General features: G+C 46.5%; 1 protein-coding gene and 1 long non-coding RNA gene across 2 annotated transcripts; one reads left to right on the top strand and one right to left on the bottom strand.

The window, feature by feature from the left end:
- Window positions 1-3,269: 3,269 nt before the first annotated feature.
- Window positions 3,270-20,463, bottom strand: LOC128047761 (uncharacterized). Its single transcript, XR_008199356.1, has 3 exons — window positions 20,398-20,463; window positions 19,938-20,086; window positions 3,270-3,550 (listed from the first exon to the last, which is right to left on the bottom strand). It is a non-coding gene; the product is annotated as an uncharacterized LOC128047761 (long non-coding RNA).
- On the top strand, window positions 19,816-27,786 carry ATP5MC2 (ATP synthase membrane subunit c locus 2). Its single transcript, XM_052640128.1, has 5 exons — window positions 19,816-19,853; window positions 24,185-24,254; window positions 25,331-25,408; window positions 25,911-26,110; window positions 27,525-27,786. The coding sequence occupies exons 2-5, from the start codon at window positions 24,216-24,218 to the stop codon at window positions 27,637-27,639; spliced, it is 432 nt and encodes a 143-aa protein (XP_052496088.1). The 5' UTR covers window positions 19,816-19,853; window positions 24,185-24,215; the 3' UTR covers window positions 27,640-27,786.
- The last annotated feature ends 103 nt before the right edge of the window (window positions 27,787-27,889 follow it).

The following is a 27,889-nucleotide window of genomic DNA, read 5'->3' on the forward strand; positions in this document are numbered from 1 at the left end:
GGGATGGGGGGATAGTAATAATAACAACTATATGCTTTTCCCATTCAAGACTGTTTCTCCCAAGGAAAGTCAAGATTCTGGGATCGTTACCTCTTTAACCATCCCCACATTCCTCTAGTTCTTTTTTTTTTTTTTCTTCTATCTTCAAATATCTTAAAGAAAATTTTGCTTTAAAAAAAAAAAAAAGACTTTTTTCATCTTTTAGTTTTCTGCCTCCAAGAGGTAGGCAAGCAATAGGTGGGGGCAGAGGAGGAAACAAACGTTTATTGAGTTCCTATTTAGTGTAGCTGCTGTCATTTTTGCATTTAAGAAAAGTGTGTATCTGCTCTCATGCAGGTTAAACGTTTGTATGTGTGTGTTAGTCGCTCAGTTGTGTCCAACTCTTTGTAACCCCATGGACTGTAGTCTGCCAGGCTCCTCTGTCCATGGAATTCTCCAGGCAAGAATATTGGAATGGGTTGCCATTCTCTTCTCCAGGGGTTCTTCCCAACCCAGGGATCGAACCTGGGTCTCCTGCATTGCAGGTGCATTTCTTTACTATCTAAGCCACCTATAACCTTTTGTAAATGTGATGGGACCACACATTTTTCTTTTTCATTCTTCAGGCTTCTCTGTGGGATTTTGGTTATCTAGCTGCCTGTGGGGGTATCTGCATGCAACTCCTCCAAGGATTTCAATTCCTCCTATGGGTACACAGGAGTTATTCTTCTGGGTTCAGGATCTTTGTGTAGGACACCAGCTTTGTCCCTATCCTGGGCACAAGGGGGTTACCATATCAGGACTCCCGCCTCCTTGCATTCCGTGTGCATGATTTCCTTTTCCATCCTTGTCACAGTGCACGCAGATCCCTGTGCCCAAGCTCTGCCACATGAAACCATGTGTGTCCCTCAACCCCTCCTTCCACCTCTGTGAAGAGTCCTTGGCACCCTCCCCTCCTGGCCACCCCCACTCCCCAGTTTCCATGCCAGGAGAGATCTAATTACACAGAAATTAGTACAGAGAAGGATCGTTTGCTTTTATGGCATCAGCGCCAGGGCAGTTGTAAATCTGGGGCTGCTGCTGCAACCGCCTCTGGGCACCGTGCAGCTGTAGGGGGGCTCTCACCTCTGTACCCTGCTTTGCTCCATCTCTGCCCATGCCCAGCTGCCCAGGGCTCTAACTCTGCCCAGGACCCCAGAGCCCTATGATATACCCCTCTCAAAAGGAGGAGGAGGCCTGTGAAAGGGGAGGGGTCAGTCAGAAGATGACACATACTAGCTGCTCAATAAATGTTCCCTGAATGAGAGAAGGGTTAATTCTAGCAATGCTAACCACCAGTAGGTCCCCAGCTCTGGTGGCCAAGGGATGACTATTCCTACTATTCCTACTAAGATTTCTCCCTAAATATTTAACACTCACTAGAGACTCTTCCCCACCTTCTTATAAACTCAGATAAAGTTTATGGGTCATCTTGACTTCCACTTTAGAGCTCTTGAACTCCTTCTCAGGCAGTATTGGATAATGAAAACAGCCCAGTTTACTAGCTAAGTGATCTTATGTTACACACACACACACACACACACACACACAGACTCTCCTGAGCCTTGGTTTCCTCAACTGTGAAATGGCAGTCATAAACCTACCTTTCAGGTTATTGTGAGACATCCAAGAGAAAGCACTGAACCAACAGGAAAGTGGTCCACTAATTGTTATTATCACCATTGATTTCTTGTGAGCTTACACTTCCATTTTCTCACCACCCTTAAACTAGCCTTTATACCAACCAATGCTCACACAAGTGCCACCACACAATTTGGCTTAATAGGGTATGCAGGCAAGGTTGTGTCCAACCTAGAATGAATGTTTCTTTGTGTTATGAGTCTTGCCCGGAGCCAGGGGTGAGGACAGGTGACTCCCACAGTCCTTGGGTACCTGTAGACACTGTGTCACCTGTAACCAACTTTCTCCAAGCTCTTATCTTGACAATGATTATTTTGAGCTCCATTATTCTCATGGAGGTTATGAATTTCTTCCTTGGAGTACCTGTGAGTACTGGGTAGAAAGAATCAAGGACTTAAGGAATTAGGAGAGAGCAGGAGCAGGGGAATTAGGGTAGCGACAGAAGAGTTTAACCCTAAAGAGGGAGTAGCAAAGACAGAAGCCAAAGGTCCAGGCTTCCAACTTCCTCCCAACACAGTCTCCAAACCTAGGGACTTGGGGCCTCCTCCCTCTCTCCTCTCCTACTCTGATGTCTCTAGCTCAGGGCACTTAGCCAGGAATTTCTGACTTTCTCTCTGTATGGATAACCCTGGAAAGCTCTAAATGGTGTGTATAGCCCAGGAAGTGAAGAGCCAAAAGAAGGAAGGGGTATTCCGCCTTTCTCAACCCAGGTCTGTGCAGATCTCCAAGCACCATTTGGACAAGACGCCCAGCTTCCATCAGTCAGGGGCAGGGAGAGCAGGCTGGAGAACGCTGAGGCACATCAATGTCTGCGTTCAGCCTCTCACCCCATGATCTGCGTCCCAGGGAGGGTGAGGATTTGGCGTGAAGGGCAGAGTGGGGGGGGGGATTTCTGGCCCCCGCCTCCCCCCACCCCCAACCCCAACTCAGGCTGCAGTCTCTCCTCGTTGTAGCAGAGCGAGAGCAAAGGGACGGGCAGTAAAGATGAGTGATGGCGCGGAGACAAGCAGAAATACACCATCATGAAAATGCTAATGACTCCTTGCTCTCTTTCTTTATGGTTGGAGTAATACAGACTTCAATCATAAAAACAATCTCCCAACATTTTAATGGGCTCCATCATGCCCGCACTTGTCGGTATATTTGAAGAATAAATCACCCTCCCCTCTCGGAATGAATTCGCTGTCAAACTCGGCTCCCTCGGAGAAAATGGATGGGGAGCGAGGGTGGAGGTTTTTTGGGGGGGAGGTGGGGGAGTCCTCTCCCCCTCTCACTCCCTTCTAAACTGGGCTTTAGATCGTTGTGCGAGGCGCCTGGATCCTGAGAGGGAGGAAGGGGGCAATTGGGAATTTGGTGGAGCTGAGCCCGAAGGGAGGGTTTGAGGCAACAGGGGGTATGGCCCAAGGGACTCCACACGGAGAGAAGCCGCTCCTTGGATGGACAAGGAAGAGAGAAAGGATGAAGAACTGTCCTAGCATTGGACGGAAGGGGCAAAATCTTGATACGGAACCGAGAGAAGGCAAAGAAAATGCAAAAAAAGCATACAAATTCGCCTTATTTTTTGCGAATTTCTTTTCGACTGGGCCTCAGACAAAGGCGCTGAGGGAAAAGTTTGAGATATCTCTTTGGGGAAGAACAGGGAGAGAAGGCAGAAAAAAAGCCCAGGAGTTCTGGCTCTGAGCTTGCAGGTTTCAGTGCAGTAAGCCACAGGTCCACGTCGCAGAGTCCCCTGTCATTCTTATTTCCATACAGGTGGCCGTCAGCCAATGAAAACTTAGGATGCGCTCACCGCCAGCAGCCAATCCCAGTGAAGGATGAGCCGAACTGCCAGGCCCAATTGCATCTTGATTGGTTGTGATGTTGCTAGGCAGAAATGAGGTCCCGGATATCGCTGCGGGCAAGACCGGAGAGACAGGTGGATATGAAAATATCTGGAAGCCTAGACTCTTGGATTGTCATTTTTCTTCCTGAGCTCCTTCATTCTTAAAGGATTAATGGGGTCAGGGGAATCACCCTTCCTTTTCTCCTCCACAGTGGGACAGAGCCAAATAGTTACCGTTTCCCCAAAACGCCTTCAGAGAAATCTGGCTGCTTCTAAGGTCTTCTAATCCAAAAAAATCCCCAGGAGGTATTCCAGCCTCATACTCAGTCTTCCCATTTAGGAAGTCCTTTCTGAGGCCTACCTTCAAGCCTCCTGGCTGTAGTTTATGAACCATTTTCTCTAACATGCTCAGGAAACGAGAAATCCTGTCCCACGTTCTTCTTTCACACCGCAAGACTCAAAGAGCTAGAGATTTCCCTACAGAATGGCCCCTCCACCACGACCCAAGGATGCCCTGCAGACTGCGTCAAGGTCGAGGCGGCCATATAGTGGCTATATAGTGGCATTCTCAAACCCGTGGTTTCTGCATCTTCATTTGCATCTCATTTGCCTCAATGCCGTTCTCCCGCTACCCCCAAACTCACCCGCCTCTGCCCGGCCTCGGCCCCCTCCCCTCCACCCTACATCTGCAGTTCCCTCTCCGTGTGCCTGACTCGACCCCCCCTCCTCACTCTACCCCCTCTCACCAGCCCGCTCGCCCCCACTCCGGTGTACCCCCGCCTGCAGCCTCCGCTGCTGGAGACCCGGCTCCGGAGCCTCCCGCGGCTCCTGAGTCACAGCATCCCGGGAGCCAGGAGGGGGCAGTGAGGGGGAGCGGCGGGGGCCGCCGCCGGGAACTGAGAACCCGCTGGTCTGAACTAGACCGTCCGCGAACAATATGCCACCATTTAAATCTGAACGCGCGCCAGCCGCCGATTGTGATGTTAATTCGGGGATGATTTAGGGGGGCGGGAAGGAGTTGGGGCTGGCCGCCTCTTTGTCAAAGTGCTGTCCGGGGGCTTAATATTTGTAATTGAAGCTGATGAGGACTCTGTCTCTGTTTCCACTGATAAAAAAAAAAAAAGCAGGGAGGGGAAAAAGAGCAACTAAATTATGGGGCCGGGAGAAAAACATGATTAATCAAAGGTTTGAACTGTCGTCGTGTTCGAGGCCCAGTAAATCTCGCCCGGCCGGGGCCTACGGAGGCCGGAGGATAAATCTGAGCCGACCGGTGTTTGCCGCCCCTTTCTGTTTGCCTCTCGGTTAGCACGTCAATTAATTCGATAACTGGATTTGAAGAGATAGCAGGAGATTATCGAGGGGGAGCTAAGAGGAGTGGATGTGGAGGAAGGGGCCCGGGGATGGCATGGAGGAGGCGAGAGAGCTGGAGAGATCGGTGATGGAGGGACGCAGAGAGCGGGCCTGCCCAGAGAGCACCTCACCCAGCTCGCCACCAGGAGACCCCGGGAAAGGCAGCCCGGGTGTGCGTTCCCTCAGCCACGGTTCCCAGCCCCCCTTGCCGCGCACTGCTCCCTCCAAGAAACTTTCCCAAATTTTCTCAGTACTGCCCTTGTGCCAGCACTCTTTCCCAGTTCTGTCCTCCATTTGAAGCTGTGGGTGCCCTTGCGTGAACTCGTTTGTCATTGTATGTTATGCTGGTTTGTAAACAAAGTTCAAGTGTTCCCTCCTCTGGTTCATCCCATCTGACCCAGAGATCTGCCTCCCAGAAGGCGGGTACCAGGGCTTCCCTTTGAATCCATTTTAAATGATAAAACAGGATTTTTGTCCTCGCCAAAATTACTCTCCCATACTCACAGTTAGAAGTATAACCTACAACCAAAGTTAACTTCTGCTTAAGGAAGACATCTTTACAAACCCATAACACACAGGAATACATGCAAAACTGTCAGAAGCAGATTCTTCAGAAATTAAGCCCTTCAATAACCTCAGGTGGATCCCCAAAAGGGGTGCATTCATCTCCTAGAAGAAAAGTGATTCTCTCTTTCTCTGTATTGCTTTTTAGGCTTGGGTTTGGGTTTTGGGAGTGATCTTGATTTGATATTTGGGAGCATGATAAGGTCAGAAGAGAACTGAAGTCTGCCATCCATTCTGTGTGTTTGTGTGTGTGAGAGAGAGAGAGAAAGGGAGAGAAGGGGTGGGGTGGCCGGGGGAGAGATTGATTTCTCTTTAGTAGATATTTGTCCCTGTTCTCTGTAGAACTGTATGCAGGGATGGGGAAGGTTGGGAAAAATACATACAGGAGAACCATGCAAATGATTCTGGAAAACAACAAGATGAAATTGGAGGCAGGGAAGGAAGTGAGGGCAGGGACATAAAAACCATCCTGCCAGGTTGCCTGGTATTAAAGAAGCTCTAGGAAAGGAGCTTCTAGTAGGCACCCCAGCCAGAGGCTGCCCTGGTGAGAACAGAACACACAGCTACTCCTGATGCACAGACAAGAGAGACTAAGCAGAGAGAGCTAAGTCAAATAACAACATGACGGGTACAGCAAGCCAATTTTTATTTAAGCATACCAATTTAAAACACTGATGCCAGCTAACCAAGCACACTTGTTCAGATAATTATTATCCTTTGTCTGCATACAAGGAAGGAAAAATTCCAGCTATGAAGGGACAAAATGGAGGATTTGAGCAGCTTCGGTTTCTATGTGAAGGCTCCTCAGAGAAATCGACCTTTCAAATCCACTCACGCCTACTCTTTCATGTTACCTGGTCTCAATCTCTTGCCTGTGTTGATCAATCTCCACACACAGAAATGAATCAGACCCACCACCTTCCTTTTGATTAGTGCCTGGTTTTGGCTGTGTCCTCTGAATGGATTCATGATAACAAGCATCCTGAATACTGGGAAATATTTTTACTTAACTAGGAGTTGAGGGGTGGAGAAGGCAATGGCACCCCACTCCAGTTCTCTTGCCTGGAAAATCCCATGGATGGAGGAGCCTGGTAGGCTGCAGTCCATGGGGTCGCTAAGAGTCGGGCACGACTGAGCGACTTCACTTTCGCTTTTCACTTTCATGCACTGGAGAAGGAAATAGCAACCCACTCCAGTGTTCTTGCCTGGAGAATCCAGAGAGAGAGGAGCCTAGTGGGCTGCCGTCTGTGGGGTTGCACAGAGTTGGACACGACTGAAGCGACTTAGCAGCAGCAGCAGCAGCAGCAGGAGTTGAGGGATGGAATCACAGGAATAAATTAGGTTCAGGGGTCCATCTGCAGCTTTATCAGCTGCAGCCATGAACCAAGACATTCAAGAAGTCATCAAGGTCTTCATATATAATGTCTTAGAAAAGGATGCTCCAGTTATGAATAACACAATATCACAAGCTGCCTCTTACACTACAAGGAGATTAAAGATGAGATTTAGGGGATCACAACCAGATTTAGGCAATTGATATTGGTGGAGAAGCAGAGGACTTGAATTCAAAAGAATAGGCTTTAAGATTGGTGATCAGAAGGAGCCGAAAGACCAGAGAGCTGAGATGATTTTTGCAGAACACACAGCAAGCATACAGCAGGGTGGACTGAAGAACTCAGCTCTCCACTCTCCCAATTCATTGCCTAGACAGCACAGACTTCCTGGATTCAAGTTCTGTCTTTTCTTGCTTCCTAGCTGTGCCTGAGTTTCCTCTTCTGTAAAGTGGGATAATAATCATATCTACTTCATAGGGTTGTTGTTAGGATTTAAATAATTCATGTAAAGAAATCAGCAAAATATCTGGCACATAATCAATATTCAATAATAGCTGTTTTTTATTATGAAAAAATGGACACAGTTTCTCATAGTTTACAACCTGAATGACACAAATTGGCAAAAGGTATTCACCAATGCCTGTAAAATGCTTTGTGTTTTAATCACTAGGCCTTAAGGAAAGGAGTGGACACTGCCTTGAAAAGACAGTAGGCTCTCTGTTTTGATGCCTTTACAGAGCACTTCCGGAAAAGGCAATGGCACCCCTCTCGAGTACTCTTCCCTGGAAAATCCCATGGATGGAGGAGCCTGGTGGGCTGCAGTCCATGGGGTCGCTAGGAGTTGGACATGACTGAGCGACTTCACTTTCACTTTTCACTTTCATGCATTGGAGAAGGAAATGGCAACCCACTCCAGTGTTCTTGCCTGGAGAATCCCAGGGACAGGGGAGCCTGGTGGGCTGCCGTCTATGGGGTTGCACAGAGTTGGACACTACTGAAGCAACTTAGCAGCAGCGGCAGCAGCAGCAGCAGAGAACACTTCTCCCCTCAAACTAGTCTCACACCTTTAAGTCTGTGAGAACTAGTTTCATATAGGAGGGATACACCTGGAACAGCTTGCAGGGTTGTTATCCAGTAATTTCATTCATTCATTCATTCATTGAATGCCTAGTCAAAAAGCAGCATGGTTCATCAATCCATCAAACCTCTATTGAGGAACCATTATGTGTTCAACACTTTTATAGGCAGTTATTAAACCATGAGTCCATTACTAGCTCCACTAGTGAAGAGGAAATATATATATATATTTCATTTTTGTATCCCCAGCACCTGAACCCCAGTTTAGGCACATGGTAACACAATAAATGTATATTAAGTGAATATATAGACACTATGGGAAATGGAAGAGAAATAGAAATATAGTTCCTTCCCTTAATAAGCTTAAACTCTTGTTGGGGAGACAAGACTTGCACACATAAAAGGATAAATGAACAGGACTTCCCTGGCAATCCAGTGATTAAGGCACGAGCTCCCACTTGAGGGTGCACGGGTTCGATCCTTGGTTGGGGAACTAAGATCCCACATGCCACTCTGTCAAATAAATAAATTTTTAAAAATTAAAATAATTTTTAAAGGATAAGAGAACAAGACTAAACATATTAAGACCATGAATAAATTCTAGGGGATATAGACTAGGGGCTTTCCAGGTGGCACTAGTGGTAAAGAATTCGCCTGCCAATACAAGAGATGCAAGAGATGCTGGTTTGATCCCTGGGGTCGGGTAGATCCCCTGGAAGAGAGTATGGCAACCCATTCCAGTATTCTTGCCTGGAAAATTCCCATGGACAGAGAAGCCTGGTGGGCTATGGTCCATAGAGTCCAAAGAGTCGGACACAACTGAAGTGACTTAACACAGCACAGATACAGACTAAGAAGAGCTCAGAGGAAGTGGGGAGGGTCATACTTACCATGGAAGGAGTGAGCCTGAAATAGAGTAGAATTTGGAACAGCTGAGAAGGAGAGAAAGGCCATTCTAGCTGCAGGAGTAGAGACAGTGACAGCATGTGGTAAGAATCTATACATGTTACACAACAATGCAAGATCAGCTTAATGAGAGGACCAGTCCATGTCTGAAAGATGGAAACCATCTGTGTTTTCAACCATGTTTCTGACCAATTTCCTGGTCTCCAAGAAATTACGTTTGGATTTTCTATTCTTTTTTCTTTTTCTATTCACACCTTCTTCCCCTGTCTTGACATGAAAACCAAGAATCGAAACAGTAACCAGCTGCTACTGTCAGCAAAACAAACAGATTGTAAAAGCAATTACGCTATTACCATTTCTCATTCATCTACACACAAGACAACTGACTCTCCCTTTCCCACATGGCCCTAGCCTGAGCTGGGATTACTGCTGCCTAGATTGTTACTGTTTCCTTTATAAACTCATTTTTCCTGGACCCACTCCTCCCAGAAAAAAAAAAAAAATTTACCTAGGACAAACTTCATGTTTTCCCCAGCCTCCATGATTAGTCTGAGGAAAGGCGGTGATGAATGGGAAGAAAACAATGTAAACTGGGGAGAGGGGAGGGGAATATTAAATACCAGGTGCTCTGCATATATTCAGTTCACTTCAGCTCAGTCACTCAGTTGTGTCCGACTCTTTGTGACCCCATGAATGATGGGCCAGGCCTCCCTGTCCATGACCAACTCCCGGAGTTCACTCAAGCTCATGTCCATCAAGTCAGTGATGCCATCCAGCCATCTCATCCTCTGTCGTCCCCTTCTCCTCCTGCCCCCAATCCCTCCCAGTATCAGAGTCTTTCCAATGAGTCAACTTTTCACATGAGGTGGCCAAAGTATTGGAGTTTCAGCCTTAGTATCGGTCCTTCCAATGAACACACAGGAATGATACCCTTATTTAATTCTCACAATAACCCTATGAGGTAGATATTACTATTGCCATTTTACAAGAAAGGAAACAGGCTCAGAGAGTTTGCCCAGGTTCAAAGAAGAGTAAATAAACATGAGGATAGGGGTTTGAACCCAGTCTGTATGATTTCAGAGTCTATGCCCTTAGACCAGGCAAGAGGGACCTCTACCCTGGGTGACAGTTTCAGAGGTCTCTTCCTCTTGCAGGGGGCGGATAACTTTAGGCCAAGGGGGTGTGCCTACCCAGAGCTCACACCTGCCTACTCCTAGACCATGCTCCAGTGGCCAGACTATTCTGCCAATTTGCCCCAAGCTGACTTCCAGGACCTCTTGCTGGGGGTTGATTTCCTGAGAACACAGAAGGAGCTGCTGCAGAGCACAGCACCAGCCTTGTTGGTGTGGAATTTAGAGGTGAGGCTGCCCCCAGCACGCACTTTGGTGTGAGGCCCCTCAGGTAGAGGGATGGAGTAAGAAATGGAGAGAGAACCCGAGGGTCAGACTGGGGCTGGAAGAGTCCCAGGATTCTAAATATAAATCTTCCAGCTGATATTGATATATTTGTCAAGATAAGAGGGTAGAACATGTTTTATTTAACAGTTTGTTAGCTTTGATTTATAACTTGTACATATTTAGACATTTGGTATGTAGGCTATATTTTTTACCTTGCCCTGGGCCTCACAAGTATCAAGGGTTGGCCCGCTCATCTCACTCTAACCCTCTGACTCTTTTCTAATCAGAGAATGGCACCACTCAGTGACCCAGGCCAGAGAACTGGACACTGTCTTCACCTCTCTCACTTCCTTCATCCCCCATAGCAATCAATCACTGAGGCCCACTGGCTCTTCTTCCTGAACCTCTTGAGCTCTGCCTACTTTTCTCCATCCCGGCTATCACCCCCGAGCTCAGGCCACCACCATCTCCCACCTGGACTCTGACGACAGTCCCCTACAGCACTCCCTGTCCCCAGTCCTGCCCCTCTCATCCACTCTGCACACTAGACCTACAGTGATTTCCCTAAAATCCAAGTCTGAGCTCATTCTCTGGTTTAAATGGCTTCTGGCTGCTTTCTGGATAAAATCCAAACGGCTTGAGTTTGATGCTCAAGATCCTTCAGGATCTAGCCACTAACAACCAGTCTCTGCGCTCTGTTGCACTCACAACTATTCATTCTGACCACACTGAATTACTTGCCTTTGTGGAAGAGACCACTTATCCCTCTCTTCAAGCTTTGTCCTTACTGCTCCTTCTCTGTGGAACATCCTTCGACTCTGTCTCTTTCCAGGTCCTTTGAGTTTCTTGTAAATGTCACCTCATCTTGGAAGCCTCCCTTGACTACTAGTTCTCAGGACCGAAATATATGTCCTCCCCATGCATTCCCACAGCATCCAGTGCTTATCCATCTTAGAACACTGTCAAATTGTGTTGAAATTATCTGCCTTTTGCTTCCCTGTATTCCCTGATAGACTAAAGCTTTTTAAGGGCAAGGACTCTATCTGATTCACCATTCAATCATTCACAAAATTTCTACTGAGAGCCTATTAAGTGCCAGGTACTTTTCTAAATGCCGAGGATACAGTGGTAACAAGGTCTCTCAACTAGTGGAGCTTATATTCTAGCGAAGAAAAAAGCAATAAAAATAAAACTATGATAAGTGCTAAAAAGAAAAATGAAGGAGGATATGAGATAAAGAAGGGAAGGTGGAGGAGTTTCCTGGTGGTCCAGCGGTTAAGAGTCTGTGCTTTCAATGAGCGGGCAGCCGGGTCCTGGAATCTCTGGGCCCCTGGACCCCTCGAGGACCCATCTCTGGTCCTGGAATTCAGATCTCACAAGCAGCGTGACCAGAAAGTTAAAAGGGGCCGGGGAGTGGCGGCTATTTAGATTGGGTGGTCAGAAAAGCCCTCTCTAAGGAGGTGATATTTGAAATGAGACTTAGATGAAATAAGAGTGAGCATAACCTAGGAGAATGATCCAGGCGGAGGAAACAGCAAAGGTTCCGAGGAGAAACAAGTAAGTGTGGTGTGACTGAGGCTCAATAGGAGCCTAGTGTAGCTGAACTATGAATTTTTTTTCTGAGAACTGGAAAATCATTGGGAAGTTTTAAGTTGCATGACCTGATCTACATTTCAATAGATCACTTTAGCTGCTTATTGGGTGGTGAGTAGACCATGGCAAGACCAGACTGGAAAAGGCAGAACAGCTAGGAGGCCATAGTAGTGGTCCTCCAGGAGATGTCACTGGCTTGAACCCAGATAGATCTTGGAAGTGGTAACTGGTGAGCAAGTGTGGAATATATTCGTATTCTCAGAGTCTAGCATGATGTCTGGCTAGACATTCAATAAATATTTGATGAATGAATTAAGAATTAATTAATCCAACTAAATGAGGACTCTGAGCTGGAACTGAAATCATCCATCCTTTAAGCCTCTACTAAAACCCCAACCCTGCTAAAAACTGGAAGGAGATAACTGATACTAACAAAGAATCAGGACTAGGCTACCTATATTTGTTAATTCCTAAAAATCTACAGGGAGCTGACAAATAACCCAATAGGAAATGGGCAGAAGACATACATGAATAGGCATTTCACATAAGGAGAAGCATGAGTGGCCAATAAATACATGAAAAGATGCTCAACTTCACTAATAATAAGGCAAATATAATTAAGTATAAATTCAAATCACCATTTTATATCCAACAAATTGACTAAATACCAAAATTGGTAAGGACAGAGTAGCAATCAAAACTCTTAAATACTTCACGTAAGTCGCTCAGTCATGTCTGACTCTCTGCGACCCCATGGACTGCAGCCTGCCAGGCTCCTCTGTCCATGGGATTTTCCAGGCAAGAACTGGAGTGGGCTGCTATTTCCTTCTCCAGAGGATCTTCCCAACCCAGGGATCGAACCCGGGTCTCCCGCGTTATAGGCAGATGCTTTTACCGTCTGAGCCACGAGGGAAGTCTTAAATACTTTAGTAGGCATAAATATTGGTAAACAATTTGACATTATCCAGAGAGGTTGAAAAATTCATATGCTTCAACCCAGCAATTCATACATATGTACCCTGAAGAAACTCTTATCCATGTATACTAGGATAAATGCTCTGAGCAGCATTGTTTGTAGTGGCAAACAACTGAAAACAATCCTAAATACTCTTCAACAGGGAAATTAATTGACAAATTGGTGGGCTATGATACAGCTGCTGCTGCTGCTGCTACTGCTAAGTTGCTTCAGTCGTATCCGACTCTGTGAGACCCTATAGATGGCAGCCCACCAGGCTCCCCTGTCCCTGGGATTCTCCAGGCAAGAACACTGGAGTGGGTTGCCATTTCCTTCTCCAATGCATGAAAGTGAAAAGTGAAAGTGAAGTCACTCAGTCATGTCCGACTCTTCGCAACCCCATGGACTGCAGCCCACCAGGCTCCTCCATCCATGGGGTTTTCCAGGCAAGAGTACTGGAGTGGTGTGTCATTGCCTTCTCCGATGATACAGCAGTGAATATAAATTATAGCTACCTACATCAGCTTCAATGAATCTTAGAAACATAATGTTGAATGAAAAGAGCAAGTAAAGAAGGATACAAATAATATTATATCACTTTTAGAACAGTAGGGGAAAAAGACAAGCAATACGGTAAAAATCTGAGGAAAAATCTTGAAATGATAAACATAAAATTCAAGGATTACTTTACTATAGGAGAGATGCATGGGGGAGGGGGGCTCAGTGGTATTAGTAGGTTATTTGTTTCTTTTCCTAAACTGGGGGTCATTTAATGGATGTCTATTTTATTATTATGCTTCATAATTTATATTAAAGTCACCTCTGAGGAGGCAAGGATTTTTGTCTTATTTTATTCACATCTGAGTTTCCAGCACCTGGAACAGCACCTGGCACATAGTAGGATCTCCAAAAATATCTGTTGCATAAATTATATTCATTAATTGCATTCCCTTATGTAATTCAAATACTTTATTTTTTTTTAAAGAAGAAAAAAAACCCACTTTTTAATCATAGTGCCCCCTTGATCATTCTAGATGGAAATCATACTGCTTCTTCAACTCCTATAACCCATGCTGCTGTTAAGTCGCTTCAGTCGTGTCCGACTCTGTGCGACCCCATAGATGGCAGCCCACCAGGCTCCCCCGTCCCTGGGATTCTCCAGGCAAGAACACTGGAGTGGGTTGCCATTTCCTTCTCCAATGCATGAAAGTGAAAAGTGAAAGTGAAGTCGCTCAGTCATGTCTAACTCTTCATAACCCATTAAATTTTGCTGCAAGTTATAGTTATATATGTACATGTTTTTCCTACTGATCATAAACTTATGAAGACAAGGGACTGTGCTTTCTCCTTTTTTATTCCTAATCACAATATATGGTACAGCACCTCACATACTGTAGATGCTCAGTTAACACTGGTCGAATACTTAAAGTCACAGGAGATGAGGGCAAAACAGGAAGAACAGATCTATGCTGTTTATATTTAAAGCCGAAAAAGAATTCAATAATCAGCAAGTGTTTCCCTACAATGTGCACTTAAGAAAACCGAAGTCCAGAGAGGTGAATTGATTTTTTTGAAAGTCACATAATTAAGAACAGTCCCAAATTTAGGGCTTGCCTGGTGGCTCAGTGGTGAAGAGGCCACCTGCCAATGCAGGAGACATGGGAGCAATCTCTGATCCGGGAAGATCCCACATGCCTTGGAGCAACTAAACCCGTGGGCCACAATTATTGAACCTGTGCTCTAGATCCAGGGAAGCGCAACCACTGAGCCCATGTTTACTATAGCCTGTGTTCTGCAACAAGAGAAGGCACTGTGACTAGAGAGTAGCCCCTGCTCTCTGCAGCGAGAGAAAACTGCACAGCAATGAAGACTCAGCACAGCCAAAAATAAATCAAGTAAATTATTTTTTTTAAAGATATTCCCACATCTACATTCAGATCTCTAACTTTCAGTCTTAAGCTCTTTACAATGTATCACAATGACCTTTTTTTTCAATTGGAGTGTACTTGCTTTATAATATGTTAGTTTGTGCGTTCAAGACAGTGAATCAGCTATCAGTTCAGTTCAGTCGCTCAGTCGTCTCTGACTCTTTGCGACCCCATGAATCGCAGCACACCAGGCCTCCCTGTCCATCACCAACTCCTGGAATTCACTCAAACTCATGTCCATCGAGTCGATGATGCCATCCAGCCATTTCATCCTCTGTCGTCCCCGTCTCCTGCCCTCAATCCCTCCCAGCATCAGAGATATGTACATATAAATCCCCTCTCTCGGACCTCCTTCCCACCTTGCCCCTTTCCACCCCTATAGGTCATCACAGAGCACTAAGCTGAGCTCCCTGCGCTATACAGCGGCTCCCGCTAGCTATCTGCTTTACACAGGGTGGTATACGTATGTCAATTATCACAATGACTTTCACTTTCTGTTTTGTCTCTGTGTGTGCTTTGGCTTGGGAGACAATAAATGGCAGGGACCAAATTTGTTCACATATATACTTAATCATTGTTTCTAGATAAATATGTAGGGCATGTATAAGTTCATCTTACAAATTCAAAAGAACTTAGGTTCTTCCCACAAAAACTTGTCTGGCCTTCTCTCACCAACCCTTCCACTGATCCCTGTCCTGGAATCCTGGATACTCATGACACTTTTTCTTCTTCCCTCTACTGTTTTTTTCCTCCAAGAGTAGGGAGGTTTACTGATGGCTTACAATCCTGTTGTTCTGGGGAACTGACTTAGCAAGAGAAAACAGAAAAATCCATCAGTCAGTGCCTACCAGTCCCCAAAGCCTGAAATTAATAAACTCAAATAAATAGAGGAACATAGCACCCAAGAACAGTCCTTATTGGCAGTGTAAAGTTACCACTTCAGCTTTAGAAAACAGACTGCTTGTCAGAATGAGGAGAGTTAATATTGGATGGAACCTTACGGATCACCTACTTCTCCCCCTGATTTTTCCAAACGGAGACACTAAAACTTTGAGAGATGAAGTAACTTGCATAGCTACTCAGCTAGTTAGTAGCAGGGCTGGGACCAGATTCCTGGTCTCCTGCCTCCAAGACAGCTGTTCTTCCCATCCCACGCGCTGGCAACACGTGCACCTAAAAAAATGCATCATAAAGTAGCCTCCTCTTAAACCACCAGAAATGAAAACCAAATTATTCAAATCCATCCTCTTTGGCTATTTTTTTTCTTTCATTTCTCTGTGTCTTAGTCTCTCTCTTTACTGCTCTTCTCTTTCCCTCTGTGAATCCCTCTCTCTGTTTGGGTTTCAAATTGAACTGTAGCATGCCTGCATGACTCTCTTGATTTTTCTTCTCTAAGCTATTGTTTCCAGTCCAAAGGCAAATATGCATAAGCCAGTCAAGACTCTTTCTTGGTGACCTTTGTGGAAAAAGAACTCTCTATATGAAAGGTGCTGGACCTTCCTCCTGGCCTCTCCAGTCAATTAAAATGAGTCTCTGGCCCCGCTGAGGGCTGTTAACCAATCCTAAGAAAGAAAAGATCAATCTCATTTCACCGTCACCACTGTGCAGGGAGGTGGCTAACCAGTCAGAATCTGCCACTAACAGTCCTTAGAAAAACTGGCCAATCAGGCCAACCTTGTTACATGGTCTGGTAGGAAAAGAAAAGGATTGATTGGAAAGGATAGTTCTGGCTCCACACCCTTTCCTTTCTGGACCCTAGTTTTCCCTCAGTGAAGTGAAGGAATAACCCTTTCTCAAGCCCTTGGTTAAGAAAATCCCTAGACTCTTAGCTAAAGTTCTCTTGGATCATATTTTGCTGTCTTCAAATTCACCCCTCTGCACATACCTCCAACCACTTTTTGTAGTCTCATGCCTCCAGATTTAATGCCTGGTTGCAAACCTGGAAGCAACAGCCCTGGGAATTCTCAGCCCTCCCCACAGACCCCCACTCACTAGCCTTTCAAGTAACTCCTTTGTGTGATTTATGTAGGTAAATAAGTTCAGTAAGCCATGGTTTAGTTTCTTTCAGGAGCTATCATTGCAAGAAGCTTGCAACTATATGCTCCCAACTATAACACTACTGCTGCTGCTGCTGCTAAGTCACTTCAGTCGTGTCCGACTCTGTGCGACCCCAGAGACGGCAGCCCACGAGGCTCCCCCGTCCCTGGGATTCTCCAGGCAAGAACACTGAAGTGGGTTGCCATTTCCTTCTCCAACGCATGAAAGTGAAAAGTGAAAGTGAAGTCCTTCAGTCGTGTCGGACTCTTAGCAACCCCATGGACTGCAGCCTACCAGGCTCCTCCACCCATGGGATTTTCCAGGCAAGAGTACTGGAGTGGGTTGCCATTGCCTTCTCCAGATAACCTACTACTAACACCAAAAAAAAAAAAAAATTATTATATTACTAGCATTTATTGAACTAAGTTCCAAGCTCCTGGCTAAAAGTTTCAGGTATCTCTGCACAGTCATGTCCAACTCTTTGCAACCCCATGGGCTGTAGCCCTCCAGGTTGCTCTGTCCCTGGGATTTTCCCAGCAAGAATACTGGAGGGGGTTACCATTTCCTCCTCCAGGAGATCATCCTGACCCAGGCATGGAAACTCCGTCTCCTGCATTGGCAGGTAGATTCTTGGCCACTGCACCACCTGAGAAGCCCAAAAGCTTCATGTATATTATCCCAATATTTGCTGCTGAGCAAGCATTATTATCAGGCTTCTCAGGTGGCTCAGTGATAAAGAATCCTCCTACCAAGCAGGAGACTTGGGTTCGATTCCTGGGTCGGGAAGATCCCCTGGAGAAGGAAAAGCCAACCCACTCCAGTACTCTTGCCTGGAAATATCCCACAGGGTAGCCTGGCCGTCTACAGTCCATGGGGTCCCAAAAGGGTCAGATGAGACTTAATGACTAAACGACTATGAAGAATTATTATCATTCCCAAATTACATAAAAGAAGATCGATATAGAGAGGTTAAACAGCTTGCCCAAGGTCACACAGCAATTTGGGAAGCCAGGTGTATGAATCCAGAGACTACCACTGAATGGAGGTAAGGGAGAAATAAACATATCAGCACGGGCTCCTTCTCCAATTCTCCTTTGGATTGTTAGAGATATCTGAGAGGGGACTAAATTGTCGCAACAAACAGCTGCAACAACTGGCTAGTGGCGGCGGCTCCTACGAGCTGTGGAAGTTTTGCCCTGAGGATGTGCAGCCGCGGGCTAAAAGGAATTCATTGTGGGCCGGCCTGGGGTGTCTGGGGACCTCAGGAGATTTATTTCTCTGCCAACTGCTTCTAGGCATGAGGTATCTTAGCTCTCAGACCAAGGATTGAACCCCCACCTCCTGCATTGGGAGCTTGGAGTCCTTACCGCTAGACCGCCAGGGAAGTCCCCCAGGAGATATTCTTGTAGCCTATTTTCCCTTTCTCCTCTGAGCATCTCACCCTGTGCCTGGCACCACTTGGTACCTGGTAAATACCTGTTGAGTGATTCCCAAGGATACCAGTTCCATTTCTCACCTACCCACAAACTCACCCCGAGTCAACAACTGGAACTGGAGAGATCTGGGCATTTCAGGGGAACCAGCGAGAATCCTCATTCTCGAGCTGGAATCTTAGATTTAGGAAAGGCGGGAAGTCTCCCACCCTTCTCCTCGCCGGCTTCTCCGATTTCTCCCTACTCCTTCCCCTCCCTTTCAGAAGCTCAGGGCCATAAAAATGCAGATGGAGGATCGGTGTGAAATAACGGGCCCATATAAATCCCTCTGCCGCCCGCCTGCAAGATGGATTGGCCGCATTGAAATTCCTCCGCGAGGATAATTAAACTCGGGGCCTCATCCGGGCAAAATTACATTCCTGTAATGGCGTCGCTCGGGGTCCCGGGAAATTGCTCCGTGGGCTTTCAGCGGCGGTTTTTATCGCCGGCCGGGGTGTGCCTGGCTGCGGCTCGCCTCTCCTCCGGGACCGTAAAGCTGCTGCCGTGATTTATCCTCCCCTTCTCCCAAATCCGATTAAATGGAGGAGCTCGGGGCCGGGGCGCCGCGGGGCCCGGGAGCCGGGAGGGGGCGGCGGGAAGGACGGGGCCAAGGAGGGGAGGACAAACGGCCCCTCAGAGGGTGGCGGATTTGGCTTTATTTACAGCCGCGGCCTTCTTTTTATTTTTTTATTTTTTATGGGGGTTTGGTGAGCTTTCCCCGTGTTTCTTGTGCTGCGTTCAAGACGATGCCTGGACGGCCGAGGTTTGGACGTGAGGGGAAGTGGGTAGGCCTTGTGGACCTTCCTCCAGAGGAACAGGTCAGACCTATCTGGGGCATAAAGCAGCCTAGAAAAAGAGGTGAGGGCCAGGAGGCCCCCTGCTGTCTCCCACCGGGGAAAGGACGAGCAAAAGGGCAAGGGGAGGAAGCGGAGGGGCCTCCATAAGAGCACCGCCTGGGGGTGGGGGACTGCTTATCTCAACTCGTGTAGATGAAGCCTGAGCAGAGGCCCTGGCATGCCTGGGGTGACCTCCCAACCTCACTGCTGGTCACTGATGCCCTCTATTCCTCGACTGTCTCAGGCCTCAGGAAAGAATGCTTAGGGTCAGGGCTCTGGAGCCCTAATCATCTTTAGCCCCTATCTTCTGGTTCCCTGATGCTGATTTTCTCATAGTTGATCACTGGAATAAGAAGGAGAGGGAAATAAAGGTGAAGCCACTAGAGGCTGCCAGGGCTTTTTCCTGACTATCCGCTCATTGAATGAGTTTTCCCATCCTTATAGCCTGGGTCGGTGGCAACAGGCGTCGGGAATCCTGTGACCTCATCTTCCTCCTGCTAGATTTTGGACATTGAACCCCATCTCGATTGGATGCCATTTAACACTGAAATTCTGGACAGTTGTTCTTCCCACCCCCCCGAGTGTGACCGCGCATGCTTGGAAAAGAGACGCGAATCCAAGATTCCAGCCTCTGCGCAGAGCAAACCGCAGGCCACGTTACGGATCGGCTTAAACTGCGGAGTGCCCTCATTTCTCAGGCTCTGGCTGCAGTTTCTCTTCTTAAACGCCAGGTGGAGTGACTGGCCGGCTACCGCCACAGAGCTGGCAGGCGGCGCTGTGGTGCCTGGGCCGACCCTCAAGTTTGCAATCTCTCTAGCCTTGGCGGAGCAACTCTTTGGTCCGGGCCGCGCCTGCGCTGAGCCTTCCTTTTCCTATTCCCGCCCCCTCCCCGCCCCTCTCTGTCTTCTCTGCACTGGGAGCAGGTAAGGCCTTGGGCCCTCGCGCCCGGGTTGCGCCGCGCACGCGCGGCGGTCGCCCACCTCGCGTGGATGGTCTGAGGCTCTTACCTCGCGTGCTCCCATCTGGGTCCTCACGCCCTCCCTTGTCCCCGTATCCCCGCGCGTTCGGGCTGCACCTTCCGCGTGCCGGTGACCTCCAGTCGCGCGGGCCTGGCGCCATCTTTGATGTCTCGTGGGTGGGGGAGGGCGCCTTGGAGCTGTCGAAAGTCAAATCCCAGAGTGCTCATTTCACCCGTCGCTTGCAAACGCTCTTTTCTCACCCTTTTGCCCTTTCAGACCTGTCCCAACCCCCAGACTCTCCCGTCCTATCTCTGCTTTCTCTTCTCATCCTGAGTCGTGCCGTCCTTATCCTGAAACCTCCAGACTTTTGGCCCCAGGATCTCAAGTGTCAGCCGTGGAGATTGGTGTGTCGTCTAAAGCCACCAGTCCCTCTAGGCAGCACCCCTCGATTTAAAAAGTAAACCATGAAAGTGGTAGAAATGAACAGCACAGCCAAAGCACCCCCTACCTTCAGGCTGTGGACTGGGAGAGAGCCATAGCAGAAAAGAGGCAGGTTTCTTTGGTACCGCGGATTGTCTCCCAGTGGCGTTCTCTGCCTTCCACTGCGGTGAACCGGAAAAAAACACAAGTCGTGGGCTGTGTGAGGTTTTCCTTTAGAGGCAACAGGGCTAAAAAGCGGAGGGGCCAGCATGGGGTGCTACCCACCTGCCAGCTTTCCTGTCAAGGGGTTTACTGAGAGTCCCCAGACCCTGCCCTCAAGAGGAAAAGAAGGTTAAGAAAGGGAACGATTAAGTAGCAGCCCTGTAACTCCCTGGCTGACCTCCACTGAGGAAGAAACCCATGAACCTGGGTAGTGCTGTTCCCCAAGGTGATATTGGTGAACAAGTGCAGACTTGGACAAGATTAGTTGGCCAGCAGAGGGATCACCGCTTCCTGCAGGCTTCCTTCTGTTCTGCATCAGGCTCTTTCCATATGTTATTTTCATTTAATTCCTTTAAGAACTATATTTTTTAAATGATGATATTGAGGTTTTGTTGCCTTGGGGAAAAACCAGTCTGTTTTTTTAAAGCTTAAAAGAAATTTTGGATTTTTGACCTAAGAAAACCTGAATAGCCTGGCAGCAAAATTGGGTTAGAGTTACATATGGGCAGAAATCAGAGTTCCGGAAAGGACAAGAGTTGAAGACATCCATTAATGTAAAAGTAACATTCTGGAATCCGACGTTAATCTGGGAAAGTATTAGTCCAGCTCATTCGAGAAAGTGTCATTTAACAGGCCTAAGTAATCACCGAGTATTTCAACCTGTAGCATATTAGAAAGCATTAAGAGTGAGAAGAGTTCAAATTCTGATTCTACCACTGCCGTAGTTTTAAAACTGTTATTTTAAGACCACGCTCTCCCAAGTACCTAAGAATCATCTGGGAAGCTTCATTGAAATACAGAACGTTATTGTTTAGTTGCTAAGTCGTGTCCCACTCTTTTGTGACCCTGTGGATTGTAGCCAGCCAGGCTCCTCTGTCCATGAGATTTCCCAGGCAAGAATACTGGAGTGGGTTGCCATTTCCTTCTCCAGGAGTCGAACCCAAGTGTCCTGCACTGGCAGGTGGATTCTTTACCACTGAGCCACCAGCTGCTGCTAAGTCACTTCAGTTGTGTCCAACTCTGTGCGAGCCACCAGAGAACCCTGAAATAGAGTACTTGGGCCTTATTCCCAGAGATCTTGACCCAGAAAGTCTTAAGGTGAGACCCAAGAATATGCATTTTTTGTTTTTTGTTTTTCTTTTTTGGCCACAGCTCATGGTCAAGGGATCTTTGTTCTCTAACCAGGGATCCCTGCAGTAGAAGTGCAGATTCTTAACCACTGGACTGTGAGAGAAGTCCCACATTTTTAATACATACACAGCCCCTACCCTCCTGTAACTAGTTCAGGTGGGCCACCAACTGTACTTGGAAAAACCCTGCCTGTAGGTCTTTAACTCACCCACTCTTCTCAGTTCTACCAACTTAGGTACCTCCAGGGTGTTAGCATTGTTTAAGGTCTTTTTTTAAAGTCTTTATTGAATTTGTTACAACATTGCTTCTGTTTTATCTTTTGCGTTTGGGTTTTTTTTGCCCTGAGCATGAGGGATCTTAGCTCCCCCACCAGGGATTGAACCCGAACCCCCTGCACAGAAGGCTAAGTCTTAACCACCAGGGAAGTCCCTGTTTAAGGTCTTGATACAAAATTGAATACCTCTTAGAATAATGATGGAAATGAATACTTTAACAGTCATTGCTAATTAGAGTAATGACAGTTTCTCCTTGATCTGCCTTATCTGGTTAATTAACATAGGAGATACATGTTTTGACAAATGCTTCCTCAGTCTGTCAGTTTAGTCACTTAGTCCTGTCTCTGCAACCCCATGGATTGCAGCACGCCAGGCTTCCCTGTCCATCAACAACTCCCGGAGCTTGTAGAAACTCATGTTCATCGAGTCAGTGTTGCCATCCAACCATCTAATCCTCGGTCGTCCCTTTCTCCTCCTGCCTTCAATCTTTCCCAGCGTCAGGGTCTTTTTTTTTTTTTTTTTTTTTTGGTCAGGGTCTTTTTAAAGGAGTCAGCTCTTCACATCAGGTGGCCAAAGTATTGGAGTTTTAGCTTCAGCATCAGTCCATCCAATGAATATTCAGGACTGATTTCCTTTAGGATGGACTGGTTGGATCTCCTTGCAGTCCAAGGGACTCTCAAGAGTCTTCTCCAGCACCACAGTTCAAAAGCCATCCATTTTTCAGTGCTTGGCTTTCTTTATAGTCCAACTCTCACGTCCATACATGACTACTGGAAAAACCATAGCTTTGACTAGATGGACCTTTGTGGGCAAAGTAATGTCTCTGCTTTTTAATACACTGTCTAGGTTGGTCATAACTTTTCTTCCAAGGAGCAAGCATCTTTTAATTTCATGGCTGCAGTCACCATCTGCAGTGATTTTGGAGCCCCCCCCAAAATAAAGTCTGTCACTGTTTCCATTGTTTCCCCATCTATTTGCCATGAAGTGATGGGACCAGATGGCATGAGCTTCATTTTCTGAATGTTGAGCTTTAAGCCAACTTTTTCAGTCTCCTCTTTCACTTTCATCAAGAGGGTCTTTAGTTCTTCGCTTTATGCCATAAGGGTGGTGTCATCTGCATATCTGAGGTTATTGGTATTTCTCCCCACAGTCTTGATTCCAGCTTGTGCTTCATCCAGCCCAGCATTTCTCATGATGTACTCTGCATATAAGTTAAATAAGTAGGGTGACAGTATACAGCCTTGATGTACTCCTTTCCCGATTTGGTACCAGTTTGTCGTTCCATGTCCAGTTCTAACTGTTGCTTGACCTGCATACAAATTTTTCACAAGGAAGGTCAGGTGGTCTGGTATTCCCATCTCTTTAAGAATTTTCCATAGTTTGTTGTGATCCACATGGTCAAAGGCTTTGGCGTAGTCAGTAAAGCAGCGGTAGATGTTTTTCTGGAACTGTCTTGCTTTTTCGATGATCCAGGGGATGTTGGCAATTTGATCTCTGGCTCCTCTGCCTTTTCTAAATCCAGCTTGAACATCTTTAACAAATCTTTTGACATGTTTTGACAAATGCTTCCTGGTAATTCAATAAGAGGATTGTTAGAGACCCTTTCAGAGCCTTCGCCTTCCGCATGTATCTTCCAAGAGTCTTTTTTATTTTTTTTGACTTGTGGAAAATCCCAGGGACAGAGGAGCCTGGTGGGCTGCCGTCTATGGGGTCGCACAAAGTCGGACACGACTGAAGTGACTTAGCAGCAGCAGCAGCGTACAACTTATGAGATCTTAGTTCCCTAATCAGGGATGGAACCCATGCCCCCTACAGTGAAAGCTCAGAGTCCTAACTACTGGACTGCCAGGGAATTACCCTGAGGGTCTTAAAGGGCAACATTTTTAGATTCAGGAAATGAAGGCTTGAGAAGAGTTCCTTTTCAGTAAGAGACTGGGGAGAAACTTGGGCAAAAGATGCTGGGAATATTAATCTACAACCCCAACCTATGAGGCTATGGAAAGAGATAACATGTCTTAAAGCTGGGACCAAGTGGCTTCTTGTTCAAACCAAGAGGAGTCACTTAATTATAAGGAAATCTTGGAAGCTGTGTGGAGGAAATTCTGACTTCAGGGTTCTCGTTCCATCTCTAAGACTTGAGGTCAGTCACTGCTTTCTGAGCCATTTAAGTTTTCCAGAGTACCTGCTAATACAGCTGTCTTTTGATGAGCAAGAAAAACATTTACACTGCTGCTTCTGTAATTGCAGCTCTCCTGCCGCAGCCCTTCATCCCCTGAAAATGTACACTTGCGCCAAGTTCGTCTCCACCCCCTCCTTGGTGAGTACCCACCTTTCCCAAGAAAGTTTTTAAGGAGAGGCGTTATGTCTTTTCCTTCTCAGACCTTATGCTTCACAGTTGGGCCCTTTGCTTTGCTAGCCTGACGAGAGATTGAATGCTTCCTAGGCGTTCCTTGCCTTGTGTCCCATGAAGGCCAGTTGATTTTTCTCATGCAGTCATAACAGAAGAGCATAAATGAGCATCTAGGCTAAGATCAGGTTATTCCTATCCAGAAACACTGTGTCCTTGTAAACTGGAGCCCCACCAGAAATGGTAAACATGAAATAAATCGCGTAAGTCAGATTGAGTGTGCGCTGTGTACAGGATCTTGTCCTGAGTGTCAGAGAGCTATAGCTAGGAGTTCCTCTGGAAGCTTAAATTTGGGTGGGAAGCTGAAATACACATAGGAAAAATATTTGATTCAAAAGCAACAAGATGGAAGAAATGGAAGAGTATTAGATAATGGAGGCAATCGGTTCATTCACTCATAAGTGAAAAGGAGTGATGCTGTTAGTTGGTATTATTCATTGAGCACTTGCTATGCCTGGCATTGAGTCTACCGGTTTATGTACATAATCTTCTTTACTCCTCTGAGTAATTACAACCCTGAGATATGTTATTCCCATTTGATAGATGAGAAAGCAGGCTTAAAAAGATTTACATGATTTGTCCTAAGATCACACAACTCAGATAGACCTAGGATTTGAATCTAGTTATATATGACTAAAACCCTGGCTGTTAACCACCGTGTTGTCTATTTTGGAGACGCTGGCTTGGAGTTAGAAAAGGCTTCCAGGAGGGGGTACATTTCAGCATAGGTGTTCATGCCTATTTTCCAGAACAGTGTGTTCAGGGAAGGATGTTCCAGTCATTCACTTCATTCTAATGAGCTGGCCATTACCAGTATATGTGTAGATTTCTTATTGAGTGAAGTAAATGCTTTAAATGAATGATTCCAGATTCTTTTTTGAGGTTCCAATTTAAGTTCTAGTGAATAAATGGGGTATCTCAGTAATAATTTGCAGTAGTTCTAAAACTCTCTACAGCCTTTCTTGACCTTGTATTATTCCGGCTAGATCAGGAGAACCTCTACACTGTTGAGCCGATCACTGTCTGCAGTGGTGGTAAGACGACTGGAGACACTGACAGATGAGGTACCTGATGAGTGGAACTGGACCTGTGGGGAGGGGTGAGGGTGGGGAGGGGGAGGGGAAGGGAGGGTTACCTGATGAACCAGTAGGGGGAGTGCTGAGGACTCATGATACCATATACGATGTGATATATTCCGAAATGTTCCAACTTTTGCCACTGGCAGCACGTGCCCCTTATAACTCCCATTTTACTTGATCTAGTGCACTGACTTGAGTTGGGAGCATGTAGCCCAGGAAGATGATCTCCTCAAGGCATCAGGAACAGGCTAGGGCTGTAGTCTTCCATTTCTAGACTGTACCCTGAGTCCTGAAGATATTTGACATCCACCTCTTTCATTTAAGCATTCTGCTTGGCAGTAGAGTTTTCTGGGGGAGTTAAAAGATTTTCTGTTTGGGGGAGAAACGATGGGATTTGATAGCATAAAGGGATTAAATGGTACAGAAGTTTTCCAAAGCAAAAAAAAAAGGGTTTCCTAAAAACTTTCTAACTGCTGCTTCTTCACAGAGCCACAGCAGCTTGGCAGTAGTCCCCCGTCCCCTGACCACCTCACTGACTCCTAGCCGCAGTTTCCAAACCAGTGCCATTTCAAGGGACATTGACACAGCAGCCAAGTTCATTGGAGCTGGGGCTGCCACAGTAGGGGTGGCTGGCTCTGGAGCTGGAATTGGGACCGTGTTTGGGAGTCTCATCATTGGTTATGCCAGGTAAGATGGGCCCTCCACTGGCTCTCTGATGTGCTTCCACAGGTCTGGGCAGAAATATTTGGGGTTCTGGAGCTGCAGTATCCTATACAGTAGCCACTAACCACATAGTGCTATTCAAATGTGAGTTTTAACTAAAAGTACACTGACTTAAGTTCTGTATACTTTCATTGTAGTTCATTAGCCACATGTGACTCGTGGCTACCATTTTGCAAAGTTCTCTTGGACAGCTTTGGTTTAGAGTAGGAGTCAGCAAACTAAGGCAGGAGGTTTGTATTGGGCCAGCCTGGTTTTGTATAGCTGAACTAAGAAGGGTTTTATATTTTTAAAGGGTCATGAAAATAAAAAAGGTAACAGGTTGTATGTGACCCACAGAGCCTAAAATATTTGCTGTCTAGCCCTTTACAGAAAAAGTTTGCCATGTCCACTCCCCAGTCTAAAGCCTCAGTCAGCATAGCAGCTTCGCTGCTGTTTTTCCCCATCCCCGGGAATTCCCTCATCGCTCCTGGGAAAACTTCTGCATCCAGCCCCAGTGCTTCCTGACACTTGAGACTATTTGGTCCCCAACAACTCTGGGCAACTCAGTGTTAGAACTAAATTAATCCTTTAGAGACCTGCAAGTTCTCTCAGTGTCTTTGGGGAAATAAGTTTATTTCTTAGGATTTGTGTGAAATAAGAAACTTCTATGTCCACAATTCTGTTAAAAGCTAGTGTTGCTTTACCTTATCCATCAAGTCTTCCGGAGGCAACAGGAAGGGAAATAGAAATTATATATTGATCTTCAGAATTAGGAGTCCTTTATCCCATTTTAACTCATATTGTCTAAATGCACCCCCCGCAAGGTGGTTTGTAGCCCAAAATCTTTTGACTATTTTGAAATAAGAGAAGTTATTCCCCTGATGTCCTTGTCCACTAGAATAGGGTTTTTCTAATTGTGTTATGTAAAGCCCTAGGGTTCTGAGGGTACACCCCAGAGACTCTTAGAGAATGAGGAGGAGACCAGTCAAACAAGACTTCCAACTCTGCCACTCCATTACACTTTAATGGTTTTGTATTATGGGGTTCTACTGCTTAAAGTTTGGAAACGCTGCTCTGATAGACCCTGCCACCCAGAGGCGTCTCCATCCTGGTTGAGCCCTGGATAGTTAAGTGTCCAGCCCCAGGGAAGATGTGATATAGTAGAGGAGATAATGTTTGTACCTGGGCTGTGTTGCAGAATTTTGGATTGTCCCCTCCCGCATTCATCTCTGTAGAGACCTTTCTGTGTCAGAGCAAGAAATGGGGCATGATGGTGTCACCTGGAGAGACTCGTTACCTGAAATGTTAGCTTGAGATGGATTCTCCCTGAGCCCTCCTTTAATGTTTGTCTTTTTCTTTATATGGACTAGAAATTCAGTCTTTTCTCTTCCCCTCCCAGGAACCCTTCTCTGAAGCAGCAGCTCTTCTCCTACGCCATTCTGGGCTTTGCCCTCTCGGAGGCCATGGGGCTCTTTTGCCTGATGGTGGCCTTTCTCATCCTCTTCGCCATGTGAAGGAGCCGTTTCCACCTCCCATAGTTCTTCTCCCGTGTCTCGTCTGCCCTGTGTGTTTCTTTTTCTGTACCTCCCCAGGCAACCTGGGGAAGGTGGTTGGCTCAGGGCCTGACAGAAGGAAGACAAATAAATACTGTATTAATAAGATGTTTCTTGAGTCTCCTGTGTGTATTTCTTTTCCACAATTGGCTGTATGCCTTGGTGAAAGTATAAGGCCAGAGGTTAGTGATGGTTTTAAACTCAACATGGA

This window comes from Budorcas taxicolor, chromosome 5, assembly GCF_023091745.1.
Source record: "Budorcas taxicolor isolate Tak-1 chromosome 5, Takin1.1, whole genome shotgun sequence".
NCBI lineage: Eukaryota > Metazoa > Chordata > Mammalia > Artiodactyla > Bovidae > Budorcas > Budorcas taxicolor.